The sequence below is a fragment of the Periplaneta americana genome, chromosome 7 (assembly GCF_040183065.1).
Source record: "Periplaneta americana isolate PAMFEO1 chromosome 7, P.americana_PAMFEO1_priV1, whole genome shotgun sequence".
NCBI classification, from domain to species: domain Eukaryota; kingdom Metazoa; phylum Arthropoda; class Insecta; order Blattodea; family Blattidae; genus Periplaneta; species Periplaneta americana.
The window spans coordinates 149,613,468-149,628,332 of record NC_091123.1 but is presented as its reverse complement, the minus strand read 5'-3'; the positions used below and the strand labels follow the sequence as shown (position 1 = coordinate 149,628,332).

Genomic DNA, 14,865 nt, shown 5'->3' with positions numbered 1-14,865 from the left:
CTACTACAACATAATGTCCATGCTTCTGCTCCCATACAATGCCACACTCCACACAAAACACTTCACTAGTCTCTTCCTTAGTTATTTTTCCAGAGGTCCGCAGAAGGTGCTCTTTTTTCTATACTATCATAAAGAATTAACGCTTATATGAACAAACATTGTTCACACTATTGTACACAATTTACGAAATAAGTAGGCTATAGTATTATGAAATAAAATACCTTGCATTACAATACACAACACAACAAGAGTAACGTAAGCCGTCAATCAAGTACTTCCCTTGCTATACTTGTTTTTTTTTTTTTAGATGGGACATGACAGGACGTTGCGATCGGGAAAACAACTGAATGTCACATAGCGTGGTAGATCTGTTCCTATAGTAACAACGGTTGAGCTGCCAAACTTACAGTTCCCAAGTGGCGAGTGCTTAATAGCTCTCTTGGCGACATTTACTGTGCATACAATGTTAGCATTGGTACGTTTCGTCTTTGATTCTCTGTCGATTTTTGTATTGTTTTCTTACCTTCGCGTCAATTGTCAATGAATGTTTTAACGTCAGCCATCTTAACGTCAATTGCTAGCTTCCATCTGATGGCAGCGTGGTAGTCCATATTAGGTTCGTTCCAACAAGCGGTTCACGGATCAGTTCATGTATGGTTCCTGTACCATCTTATGTGCATGCGCTAGTTGAGCATCTGCTATGGGATTGAAACTGACTGGACGCTGTTGGAACGCTTTCGCGGATCGTTATGTACTAAATCCAGAGATGCTATAACTGTGATCATCTTTGCTAAGAACGGGATGCTTAATTATTATCGTTTCGCAGCTAATTCTAATTGCAGAAAATAGAATTTCGATCATTTTCTATAAAAAGATGACAAAAATATGGAAGGCAAGAATTCCGCTAATTCAATGTCGTGTACTGGGGGACTCTCATCTAAAAATAGTTATTTTTTTAATTATTAATGTATGTACGTTATTTAATATATTTTTAATCAAAGCTGCATGTTGAAATTGTAATTAACTATTTCAATACCCAAATAATTTTCATTCCCTTTCTTTTTGGTGAAAATTTAAATTAAATCTCTAGTTTTATTATTCGTCTGTACTGTCACTTTTCATCTTTAACCTCATTGATATGAACAGTCGATCATGTCTTTCTTCAGTATCCAGGAGACGTTGATGAGCTTATGCGCATGCGCGTCTTGCGTACTCTTCCGTACATGCCTCAATCCGCGGACTATTTCTGACCGTTCCGAACCCGTGTCAAAAGCTAGTTGGAACGCCCGACTGCAGTACATGTTTCCGGTTCAGGACTGGTTCGGATTGTGTTGAACGCTTTTTCTGTACTGCGCATGCTCACGATGGTTACGGACGGTTCCTGACTGTTGTTGGAACGAACCTATTGGCAACATGCACGGCCGCTTAACTGTCATGTCTCATCTTTAAAAAAAATAAGTATAGACGCACGCACTTCGTTCACTTAAAAACTCCAATAATACTGAATGTTGTAGCCTCCTTGGCAAATAGCGTTCCTAGTCATCAGTCACAGTAGGTCTATAATGCTAAATTCCCGTATACTTGAAGTAAATATGACGAACTCACTCTATACTGTTTTCGCTGTAAGAAAAATCCTAATATAAACATAAGCACGTGGCTGTCATACCCGTGATTGGCTTACAGTCTAAACACTCACATGACGCAGGAAAATATAGTCCATATTTGGAAACTATCATCTTGTATTATTTGAAAATAAAAAATTGAATTCTAGTTGCTAAATACAATGAAACATATAACTTCACTCATATGTAAAACGATATATAAAAGAAAAGCTACTTTTACATTTTGTTATGTACTATGAACGCGGATGAATACCAACAGTAATACCGAAGTAGTCTGTTCTTGTAACAAGCTGGCGTCACTTGAGCTGGTAGTTGTTCAAGTAAGCACGTGGTACTGAAGTATGGCTTCTGCATCCTCGGTGTGTTTGTTATTAAACATAAGAGTAGAAAACCTCTCAAAAGCGGAGAAAAACGAATAGTCTTAAATGTCTTACAGCGAAAAGATTATAGGTGTTTTTTTTCCTCCAGGTGGTGCCTGTGGACAATGCTCTCCTGGATCACTTGGTAAACAACCTATGGCAGATCTCCGCACCCGGAAGCACGGTCCAAATTCCCTCCTTCCCTCTGAGCTACGTGTCCTCGCCTTTCGAACACGGCTACTACACGTACAGCGGCTCTCTTACTCACCCCCCGTGCTGTGAGAACGTCATCTGGATCATAAAGCCAGAAACCCTCCCTATCTCCAGCAGTGAGGTAGGATTATAAATTTTACTTGTAAGCTGATCCCAGCGTTTGGTTACATTGAATAAGTACAGGGACATCATTTTATTTATCCATGACCATAACGAAAAACTTTTGCGTTTGTAAAATAAGCTTTTATTCAACATTACTTTATTTCACTAGTGAGATAAAGACTTTATCTCAGAGTTTGAACTTTATCTCACAGTTCATTAGTATTTTCCTAATACCCGGGTACACACGTATACTTTTCCATTGAACTATTACTCAAGAAGTTAATATATTAGTTACTAGATGTCACTACCTCTACTTCTTTATTACCATTTCTTGAATATACATACACTCAATCTCCTTCTCTTTTCTCTATCTGCTACGTCGTAATTTGTACATTACATCCATATCTAATATGCATCTTTTTAAAATTTTGTAATAATTTACCTTTTGGGATGCGAGGAGACTTGAACCTACGAAGTTGGGTTTATAGGGTTTTAAAACAACACACGTTAGCCAACTGAGCTAACCAGACACGATGATTAATTAAGTTTTAATATTCCTCTTAAGTTTACAGAAGTAAAATGTGAAATTATTTTAATCACATTAGTTCCGTGAACACTTCTAAATAATCCCTGAAACTTCAAAAAGACGAAAATACACGTTTAAAGTAAAAAAATATATATTAAAATTATATAATTAATTATAATTTGTTATTTATCCAACGCCTTAGATACCTTCTTTACTAATCATGGCCTCCTACATCATGACCTACCTAGTAACGTATTGATTCTAAAATCCATGCCAAGGTATGTGATTACATGAGGACTTATTTTCAACATATTTTCTTTTATAAAACATAATTTTTCGTTATGGTCATGGATAAAATTACGTATGGTACTTGTGAGCGTGATCTTTATTGCACTCGTGTAATTTAAGCACTCGGCTGACGCCTCGTGCTTAAATCTTTCCGCTCGTGCAATAAAGATGCACTTACCTCACAAGTACCATAAATAACTATTTTACTTCAATTTTTATTGTACCTGAATTTTTTAATGTACTTCACTCCCACCCCCTCTACTAATAAACTTCCAACCATTCTCCACACAGAACCGAGGCCGCGTATGCAGTACTGAGTTAGTGAGTATAGTACGTTCCAGAAATATGTTCACGTTTTGCAGTGACGAAAGAGCCTTCAATATTGAATCATATTTTCGCACAAGTACTGTCGTCCGTTTGCCTACGTCGCATCCCGGTTTCCCCCACCTGCTTCTGTTCGCCCCTCTGTGAAGTCTAGTAGCTGGGCTGTCTTAGCTCTTTTCTGAAAACATTAATATCTGTTAGAAATTGGACGTCTACGTAATATTATACAACTGTTTAAAATAACTTAAATAAAAGGGCCCCGTTAAGTAATTAACAGTCACGTGATTTCCCCCCCTTTCTACGACCCTGCGACAAAACCACTTGAACGGACAGTAGATAGCATTTCTGAGTAATTTTATCTTTTCGGATCGGGCAGAAGTGAAGATTAAATTTACAGTACGTAAGGTACTCTTTTATAGAGTAGGTATAGAATTATTTCAACATGAGTTACTCGTACGAAGGACGAAACTGGTAGTTGGAATTAGGTACAATACTGTAGTCTATAGTGCGATAATATGCACAAAATAACTGAAGCCTGTATCGAAATGAACGGCCACCATTTTCAAAAATGTGTTTAAATATCCATAGGCTATTATGATTTTTTTTTCAATTTAACTTCATTCTCTATATTGTACGCTAATGTGCTGTAACAGTACAATATACACTGCATAATTAATACGTCCGAATGGATAGCTCAATTCGTGAGTAAAAACACTAAGTGTTAATACTGTACTGTATTTTGATTAAACGAAAACCTAATGAAAATTATGAAACTCAAAATTGCGATATTTCCTAGTTTACATAAATGGATGAACTACTTTTCTTCCCTCATATACTTAGTAAAGTGATTTGTATTTTACGCCAGTATCATCGAACTCCAGTCTTGGAAAGGGGAGAAAGCGATGTTTCCGGTTATAGACCTTTAATCCAAAGATATAGCCAGGTTAATATTAAAAATGTTAGTAAAAACAAAATAATGTCCCTGTACAAGTTAGATGACCATCGATCATACTACATAACTTCGTTGGTACAGAAAGCAAGTTGCGAGCAGGGTTGGGACTTTACGCTTAAAAAAAAGTTATTTACATTACAGTAAAATACACGTAAATAATGCGTAATTAACGTAATAAACGTAAATTACGTAAAAAAACTCCAAAAATTTTTAATTTTACTGTTTCTTTGTTCAGTTAGTGATGAAAATTTGCCGTTTGAATTGCCAATAAACCTAGCTTATAACTCGAGGATACAATTAATGTTAAAAAATGGAGACCTTAAGAAGATTTTGTAGTACAGTAGAGCGTCTCGTTTAGGTACAGTGAAAACGTAAACAAAGAGCAGCTAACATGTGGGGGGGAGGATGAGCCGTATGATAAACACGAGGGATGTACAAAGTTTTAGTTACAACATTTATGGCGGAACATTAATTGAAATTATGTTTTCCAAAAACATACAAAACAAAAGAACACAAATTGCATAATTTTATCATTTACACAATTTAACAAACAAGCAATTGTAACGTTGAATAATTCAATATAACAAACCAAATTTTGCTACTTATATGATGTTGCTTTCGAGCAGCATTTTTTACGGTAATGAATTTCATTCTCTGTATGACTAACACAATATCACCGTCTTCTGTGGCCGAATTAACACGTCTACAGTAGATTGGTCTGAAGTGGTCAGGTACAGTGCCTGAATAAATTGAACTTTGGGAAGGGGTTATTATGTTTAAGAAATAGTGTTGCCACTTCAGATCAACATACTGTAGTTTTGTTAATTCGGCCACAGAAGACGGTGATATTATGTTTACTCGTATTGAGACGTTTTACCTTGTTTTATTGTCCTCTACTCAATCTTGCAATTTGTACCTATATTATGAAACACAATATATAATTTTTTAATTTGCTTTTTTACTACGCTTTATCAACTGTTATGGTTATCTAGCGTCTGAGCGAGATGAAGGTGATAATGCCGGCGAAATGAGTCCAGAGTCCAGCGCCGAAAGTTACCCAGCATTTGCTCTTAATGGGTTGAGGGAAAAACCTCAACTAGATAATTTATCCCAACCAGGATTTGAACTCGGGACCGCTCGCTCTCGGTCAGGCATGCTAAACGTTACTCCACAGCGGTGGTCTATGGAAATGGTGGGCCTTATGTTTCGATTTTCTTTATCATTGTCAGAAGTCCATAAAGAACCTCTTCAAGGTTAAAGATGACAGTAAATGGACAACTTCCTTCCATAATAAAATTATTTGGTAGTACTAGGTCCTCAAGACTGTCTACTGTATATAATTCTCGGAGAATTGCCTTCAAAACATGTAATTTTTGTGTCGTAGTTTCTTCGAGCTGTAACTAACCTGTCGTATAAAGTACCACTCAAGAAGTATCTTAAAACAGTACAATAGCTTAAACTGGCTTAGTGAAGCATCACATTTCATCGGTAGATCTCTCCCAGCTGGTGATCGCTGTACTGTGTCTCTCTCATGAAAAAAAAATGTTTACGGCTATTTTGCATGTTGTGCTTATTCATGTCACATGACATGAACCACATGCTTTGACTTCAATCTTCAGATACGTTTGTATCACGCTCTTACTAATAAAAACTCTTATACAGACGTTTAACTGTCTTATACTTACACAATGAATAGCTCATTTATAAGTCGTGTGTGAATTCCTTACTAATAATCACTATAAACGTCGTGTATAACAGTATAACTGTTACACAGCTACGTCATAGTTTCGTCATTATTTCATTACGAAAGTTAATAGAATAACTCAAGTTCTCTATTGTATCCGATAGTGCGCGCTAGTGTGCCGCGCTAAGTATAGATAGTAGAACTGGGCCTAATCGATTACCACACTATATATTATTCAAAGAGTACAGCTACAGCAATATTATTTTAATTATTCTGTGCTGTTTGGTTTGTTCTTTTGTGGTTACAAGGCAACCATCATAAAATGACAATCGATACGAACATCTGTTAGAGGGGCGGCCATTTTTTCTCTATATACAACACTTAAACAAGGAGCTTGGTGTATATAACTACTGCAAAGCAATCCCCATGTATAGTTACAGACTGTTTATACATCCATCGCTTCTGCATGGTTTATTAGTAAGCAGTGGCGTAGCGTCAATGTAAGCTAAAAAGCTTAGCTTCCCCCGTTAATAATAATTTCATAATAAACCTGCAGTTTATGGAGAAAATTATTTATTAATTTTAATAGAATTTATATTTACGCGTTAAATATTGCGATGCGGCAGCCCAGGATGATTTGTGATGCAGCAGTAAACAAGAAGCCTACACACACCAGCTTCCAAGCAGACCGGTTTCTTCTGTGTAATCCACCCCGCAGATTTTCCATCCCTTTCTAAGTAAGCTACCCTAGTCGCAAGGCTCGCAAAGAAGCTAGCTTTAACATTTAAAATAAGTAGTTTCCGAGTTATCCCTTTTCGTCAGTTGTGTTCAGTTGAAGTGTTAGTGTGCATTGTGGTTGATATAATAAATAATGAGCGAAATAACAGTTCCTGACACTAATTTACTTGAATTTTTGTAGACAATTGTATTATCAAGACCGACTTACGAACAAAAGTGTGATTTAAAAAACAAATGACCGATTCCCTTGCTGTCAGTGAAGGACACAACCAAAAGACAGACGCATACTTACGTAATGATACTAATATTGTGATTTCTCTAAGTATGGCAGGGAGTGAGCTAATGTTATACGTATACATGTCTATTTGTTAAGAGATATGTGTAAACCGTGAAATCATATTTTACTAAGTATCATTTGAGGTCATGCCTTACTGATGTTACTTACGATGTTCCAACCAATCTTCGACTGCTGACTTGAAATTGACTACTATTTATTTTAAGACTGTATTTTTGTAATACGTTTTCTCATATTGCATGAAAGACAACTTGAGTTAGCTTCCCCTGCTCAAAATTTCATGTTACGCCACTGTTAGTAAGACCGTCAGTGTTTCACATTCCGTCATACTTCTATTTGTAGACTATATTAAAGTTGATAGATATCAATATAACGATAGGCCCCTAACGTTTTTGATCGAAAATTAACAACAAAGCTACCGACGTGATCCATGGCTGGCGATTGGGACCTGTACTCAAAACATGAGCTCGAGCGTCAGTTGCAATACTGAATGGATTAATTACTACAGTAGATTTCGTTTTTAAAGTGTAACGTCTACATTTAACCAATATTAATAGGAAAATAAGAGAATTTTGTACATCGGAAACTACACAGACGCCATAGACTTGTTCGCTATGAAAATGCTTGCGTCATATTCTATAAACCCAACTATGTCCACGAGTTCACTTCTATGTACAAAGGAAATCCGCAAATACAGGACGAACTGTAAGTAATGTCATTAATTTCAGGGAATTATTCTGTGATATATTTAAAGCAAAAACGTTTCATACAATTTTGCTCGTTTTTGCTTCCTTTTGGAGAATATAAAAATTCTTTTATATGAAATATTTCATAGCGTGTTTTGGGAAATCCATTGATTTAATTCCCAATATGTTCAATCATTTTAAGAGAGAAGTATATTATGATAATATATTATTGGAAGAATTTTAGTTCTGTCCTTTAAATATGCAGAAATTTGACCCGAAAAGGTGTGACATTAAAAAATTCCTTTTCAGAATGAAAAGTTACATTTGTTCTGGTTAAATTTCTGGACATTTAAAAGACCAAAACTAAAATTCTTTCAGTCATGTATTATCATAATACACTGCTCTCTAAAATTGACGAGCATATTGAGAATTCGAACAATGGCTTTCCCAAAACACGATATGAAATGAGGGCTTTGCCGGAAGAAAGGCGGATAGACCTATACGCCCTTCTTCGGGAAAACGGTTTAAAATGTAGTAAATAATTCGCTAATTATAGTAGCGAAATTTTGTTTTGATTGTACTGTACATACCTGCAGGACAGGGCTGCGTGCGTGTATAACATTTTATTCAGGTGCGTTTTAAAATCTTAGATTGCATGTATCTCAATTCGCCATATTGACGTACACGCCCTTTTCCCGGCAAACCCCTCAAATATTTCATATAAAACAGTTTATTTTCTCGAAAAGGAAGCAAAAACGAGAAAAATTGTATGAAACTTTTTTGTTTGAAATACCTCAAAGAATAAACCTTTTGAAATTAATGACATTACTTAATGGTTCACTCTGTTTACATTATGTACTTGAAGTAGAGAATTATAATTAATAGAGGGGTGTACAATATGTTCTTTCGACGCAGTTGAGTACGTTTTCAGAACTAGCTCGGGATTTTACGTTGTTGAAACATTTCTTGAATCGTTCTTTCACGGTCTTCTGAGTTTCTTCTCATATTAAAATTATATTCATCTTCCGAGCTTAATTCGTCATAAAATACAAGGTTATTCAAAAGTAACTTACAGTTTGACGTCGCCATAACCTTCTTAAGAATTAAGATATATTCAAAACAAGAACATACTGTAGCTTTCAATACAAAACAATAATGTAACTTTATTGTTTCAACAATAATCACTTTCTATAATTTACTTTAAATGCTCCCGTCAACAATGGGATTTCCACTCCACACAGCAACTCAGTACTCGTTATTGCACTCCACAGACGACAATGACAATTCACTTGGATTTTTGAAAACAACAATGTACTGCTAATCTCAACTAATGTTCACAAAGCACTATTTACAAAACAAAACTGTCAGTTCTCAGTTCACAGTTCGTTGCCTTGGCTAGTTCGTCTAGCTCATTCACTCAAGTTCACAGTATATCGAACCCAAGTCTTCCAGAGACAGTCCACTGAACTTCGAACTCAGGTCCCCCAACTGCAGTCCACTGCACAACGAACCAAAGACTCCGGATTCGCCGCACTCTCCAGGACGCTCCCCCAGTTGCGGACACACACAAGTCGAACTCCGGTCTCGAAGCTGGCTTCACTGCTACACAAGACTGACTGGCTAGCAACTACTGCAACAACTCACTTGCGTGTCGTATTTATAACTAAACCACAGTTTCCGGAAAGTACGATGCTGGAAATTTCTACAGATGTCCAGAAGATGGCGCCTCTCGACTTTGGATTTCTCCCCTCTCCCTTCGTCACAGCACATGCCCCAGGAAGCAGATGCGCGCCCAACTTCATTTGCCGCGCCGAGCCACCGCCGACCTTGCCCTCCTTCTGCCGGTCGCGAGATCGTATCCCGGCTGTCACAATACTTTTACTCATAAAGATATGGGGTTTATTGGATTCAGTTTAAATGTTGAATATGTCCGCTATTTTGTTCTTCAACAAGCAACAATCTTTCTTTTATGTTGTGAAAAACATTTACTAATAGATCTGGTGGAATATCTTTAATTTGTTGCGAAATTACATATTTTAGTTCGTCGGTAGTTGTAGAATTAGTTAAAAAAAACTCGGCCTTTTAAATAACCCCACAGTCAAAAATCTGCTAGATTGATATCAGGGGAACGCGCTGGCCAAGTGTTAGGAAAATATCTCTTATTATGCGATCGCCAAACGTATTACAGTACGATTATTTAGTCCTGACAGTCCCCGGAGATGTGCGCCTGGGTCAGGCGAGTCCATTTAGTTACGCCAAGGGGTGTTCGGGTTAGTCTCTCGCTTGCCTTCGATACGCTCGGATGTCATGCGTGCGATAGAGCGGTATGTTTCTAGTACAATTAAGCTATACTGCATTCATTTACCGACCTCTCGCACTTATCTCTACTCCAGAGCTCTCCCCACTACTCCTATTACTTCCCCTCTTTCATGTCGCAAAGCTGTCAGGACTAAATAATCGGTCTGTACGTAACAATCGCTTAACAGGTGGGAGGTGGAGTGGTGCACCATCCTGCATGAAGATTACGTTTTCGATGTCACGATTTCGTAAATTTGGTATAACAAAATTCTGCAGTATGGACCAATTTTTAAATTATGTTTTATTCTGAATTTTCGTATGCCGTTTTTTAAACTTCTTTTACGCTCATAATAACACTGAACAAAACTAATTCGATCATGTAAAGTCAAAATCATTTGAAAACAGTCATTGATAGTGATTTAAAAATTCAATAAGAAGTAAATTTACTTTTACATATTATAAACAAAACCTGTTACCATGTTAACCGAAACAAATGAATGTGATAAATGAAAAAAAATCGTTGTTCGATACATACAAATGTGTTACCATTTTGTGTATATGTTGATTTTTTTAATGTTATGTTTATTTAAAAATGTAACTTACTTTTGAATAACTCTATATATCAAAATTAACTATTTTTTAGTGTTAACCTTCCCAGTCTCCGAAGTCTTTCAAAGCGGTTTTAACTTAACCTGAGATTAAACCATCTGCGCATGCGTAAACAGTACGGAATTCTCAGTTCCTTCTCTTAATCGAGAACCAATTTCATTCGTTCCGAACGAGTTTCAAAGCACGTTGGAACAGGAAACTGGGAGTTCAGAATCGGTTTTGAATCAATTCAAGTTTTGTTGGAACGCACATTGAGCTATTGCGCATGAGCAAGCAGTTCAGGCAATATTTGATTCTTTCACCAACGTAATTATAATTTAAATTTAAAATATTTTGTAAAGTTTATGATCAAAGAACTTATTCGTTCATTTTATATATGGTCCTGTATTTGGTACGAGTTAGTATACATAACATGTTACAGCTTTGTTGTTAAAGTACCACTTCTTAAGAGCTACAGAATCAAGCATTATAAATGTTTACTAATTCAAACTCTTTTCACCAGTTGACGCAGTTCAGAACGCTGACTTCCGACGACGGTCCAATGTTCAACAATTCAAGGCCCGTTCAACAACTAAACGGCCGTGACGTATTCTTCTACGACTAGAAATGGCAGATGTGTACGACAGAAGAACAAAGAGCGCTCTAGCGGCTTGTCTGGCAATATTCGCGGTTCTTGTTTAACATTTCATTACAAAGTAACATTTACGTAACGAATTTCAAAGATATGAGAAGGCTTGAATATTATTCTGTGTGAATCCCTAGGGATTTTATTACAAATAAACATCTGAAGCTAAGGAAACAAATGTTTCGTTTATATTGCAAGAATAAGCTTTTCTTCTCTTCCCTTCCTTTACTGAAATAGGAGTAGAGTGATGTCTGAATTAATATGAAATGTAACTGAAATAAGATGTTTTGAAACAACGATAATTAGGCTATATATTGTTGTTTCCAAACAATTTCTTAATTTCATTGGATCTTTCTATTCTTTTGGACTCAAATAGGAATGCAATGCTGTGTGAATTAATATCAACCGTAATTGAAATAAAATTGTTGAAATTAATGAGAATATCTTCCTTATTTCGAAACAGTTTCTTAATGTTATTGGTTCTTCCTTTGAAAGTTCAGTATCGTTATTATTCGATGCTCACTATAGAGGATTCCACTTTAAGAAAATAGCATTGAACATATGGAGGCTGTTCTAGCAACTATTTATAAGTATTTTTCTTGAGAACTGGGAAAAAAATAAATATTTGTAGCTTCGTTCTTTCGCTTGCTCTGTTGACGCCATGTTCGCTGTAACTTACGTTTGTGAAAAATGATTATCAACAATGAAAATAGTCAAAATCAAATTTAGATCACGACTGACAGACAAATACCTTCGTGATCAACTACGATTGGCAGTAAGTGACATAATTCCTGATTTTGAAACTTTGTCGCAGAGACATTCTGAAGACAGTTAATTTTAGGTTGTGATAATGTGTCCTATGTTTTCTTGTTCATTTCTTTCTTCGTTACACGTCCTAAACATTAACTTCCCCTTCGGTTCTCCGCCTCCCTCCATAGGTGCTATGCACGTTGCAGCTTACACAGTGGCTCGGCGCACCATGGCCTTTTCGCCACGGTTGTTCTAGAGCGAAGTTAAAAAGTAAAGGTGATAGTGCATCTCCCTGCTTTAGCCCGCAGTGAATTGGAAAAGCATCAGATAGAAACTGGCCTGTACGGACTCTGCTGTAAGTTTCACTAAGACACATTTTAATTAATCGAACTAGTTTCTTGGGAATACCAAATTCAATGAGAATATTATATAAAACTTCTCTCTTAACCGAGTCATGCGCCTTTTTTAAATCTATGAATAACTGATGCACTGTACCCTTATACTCCCATTTTTTTCTCCAATATTTGTCGAATACAAAAAATCTGATCAATAGTCTATCTATTACGCCTAAAACCACACTGATGATCCCCAATAATTTCATCTACATATGGAGTTAATCTTCTCAAAAGGATATTCGAGAAAATTTTGTACGACGTCATCAAAAGTGATATTCCTCGAAAGTTACTACAGTTAGTCTTGTCCCCCTTTTTAAAGATAGGTACAATTATGGACTCCTTCCATTGTTCTGGTACAATTTCCTTTTCCCAAATTGCAAGTACAAGTTTATAAATTTCGCTAGGTAATGCTCTTCCACCCTCTTGTATTAATTCTGCTGGAATTTGATCAATACCTGGAGACTTGTACTTTTTCAGATTTTCTATCGCAATTTCGACTTCTGAAAGCGTGGGTTCGGGTATAAATGGCTCAGCAGTTTGTATTTAAATTTCGTCCCGATCATTTCTATACCATTACATAAATCTCGAATGTTTTTATTCTTACTATTTGTTTCTATCTCATTCAGTTTTCCCTTCAAGTAATCTCTCTTTTTATTCCTAAGTGTGCGACTTGCTTCCCGTCTTTCATTGAAATAATTATCTCTATTCTCCTCAATTGGATCCTGTAAGAAGTTCAATTTTGCCTGTTTCCTTCTATCTACTACAATGGAACAATATTCATCAAACCATGGTTTCTTTTTCTTAGTTTCATGATAACCTATGCTCTGCTCAGCTGTAATTTTGATATTATCTCGGATATTGTCCCACATGCTATTAACATCTAACTCTTCCTCAGCTTCGTCGGAAGCTGCTAAAGCAGCAAACCTATTGGAAATTTCAACCTGATAACGTTGCTTAGTTTCCTCGTCCTTTAATTTCAGAATATTGAATCTACTAATATTAGCTTGCTGCTCTACTCGCTTGGCTATTAATAGTCTTTCTCTTAATTCTCCAATTACCAAATAATGGTCAGAATTACAGTCTGCCCCCCTGAAAGTTCGAATGTCTACTATACTAGTGTGCCTTCTTTTATCTATCAAGATGTGATAGAGTACAAACTGTTACTGGAAAAAATTACTTAAGATATTCTAATGTGTTGATTCCTTTGATATTATGTTTTCCAACTTACGCTAGTGTTGAATGTGTTGCCTACAGGGCAAGGTGTCCACGAGCTTTCTTGTGTTTTCGTTGAGAATTAATGTGTTGTGTAAGAGTATAAACAGGTACTGGAAAAAAATTACTTAAGATATTCTAATGTGTTGATTCCTTTGATATGTTTCCTAACTTAATATAGTGTTGTATGAGTTGCCTACAGAGCAGAGTATCCACGAGCTTCCTTGTTTTTTCGTTGAAAATGAATGTTTTGTGTAAAAGTGCAAACAGGTACTGAAAAAAATATACTCAAGATATTCTAATGTCTTCACCCATTTCTTATTATATTTTCCACCTTAATATAGTGTTAGTGTTGTATCAGTTACCTATGCGGTAAGGCATCTATGTGGTTTCTTGTGTTCTTGTTTAAAATGCGTTTTGTTATGTAAACATCCCAACTGATACTGGAAGAAATTAATATTTAAGATTTTCTAATGTTTTCATTTCTTCTTATGTTTTCCAACATACTGCAGTGTTATATGTGTTGCCTATATTGCAAGGCATCAATGAGCTTCCTTGTGTTCTTATTCAAGTTGTATTGAAGTTGATATATTAATGATAAGCACAGGGTGACCGGTGAGGCGCGGTAGCGTCTTGGTTAAGGCGTAACGTTGAATAGCCGGAAGGTCCTGGTTCGATTCCTAATGGGGTCATGAATTTCCACCATTGATCTAATTCTTTCGACCAGACTTTGACTCTCAGCCTCGGACATAAATGAATACCAGGGGCATTTCCTTGGAAGTAAATGCGGCGGGCAGGTAGGACTGACAATAATGCCAATTATTATCTGTGAAGTAAAAGCCTTAACCTCCCTCGTCCCTTGGACCTGCAGTGAGGTTGACATTACAGCGTAACTAGTAACAGATGATTTTCATATTATGAAAGTAGTAAGGAATCTAATTTTAAAAGTATTAAATGGACTTTAGTCAATAATATCAAGAATGGTGCATGAATCGTAATATTAAACAAAGAACACAACAAGCTAACCATTACTGCCGTTACTACTTCTACTATTTGATATTAAAATAATACACTATCGTACTACTTATTACTGAATCATTAACTATGAATACGTCTATTTTTATTATTAATAAAATACAATTATGGAACAATTATTACATTTCTCCCTATAATTCTACTACTGGCAC

At 36.2% G+C, this 14,865-nt stretch overlaps 1 protein-coding gene across 1 annotated transcript in view; it reads left to right on the top strand.

The window, feature by feature from the left end:
- LOC138703583 (carbonic anhydrase 1-like) overlaps positions 1 to 12,061 on the top strand; it is a 44,223-nt gene extending 32,162 nt beyond the window's left edge. Inside the window, exons 5-6 of the mRNA XM_069831583.1 lie at positions 2,091 to 2,315; positions 11,199 to 12,061. Of these exons, the coding sequence (XP_069687684.1) occupies positions 2,091 to 2,315; positions 11,199 to 11,300 (327 nt within the window). The 3' untranslated portion in view covers positions 11,301 to 12,061. The remainder of the gene's footprint in view (positions 1 to 2,090; positions 2,316 to 11,198) is intronic.
- The last annotated feature ends 2,804 nt before the right edge of the window (positions 12,062 to 14,865 follow it).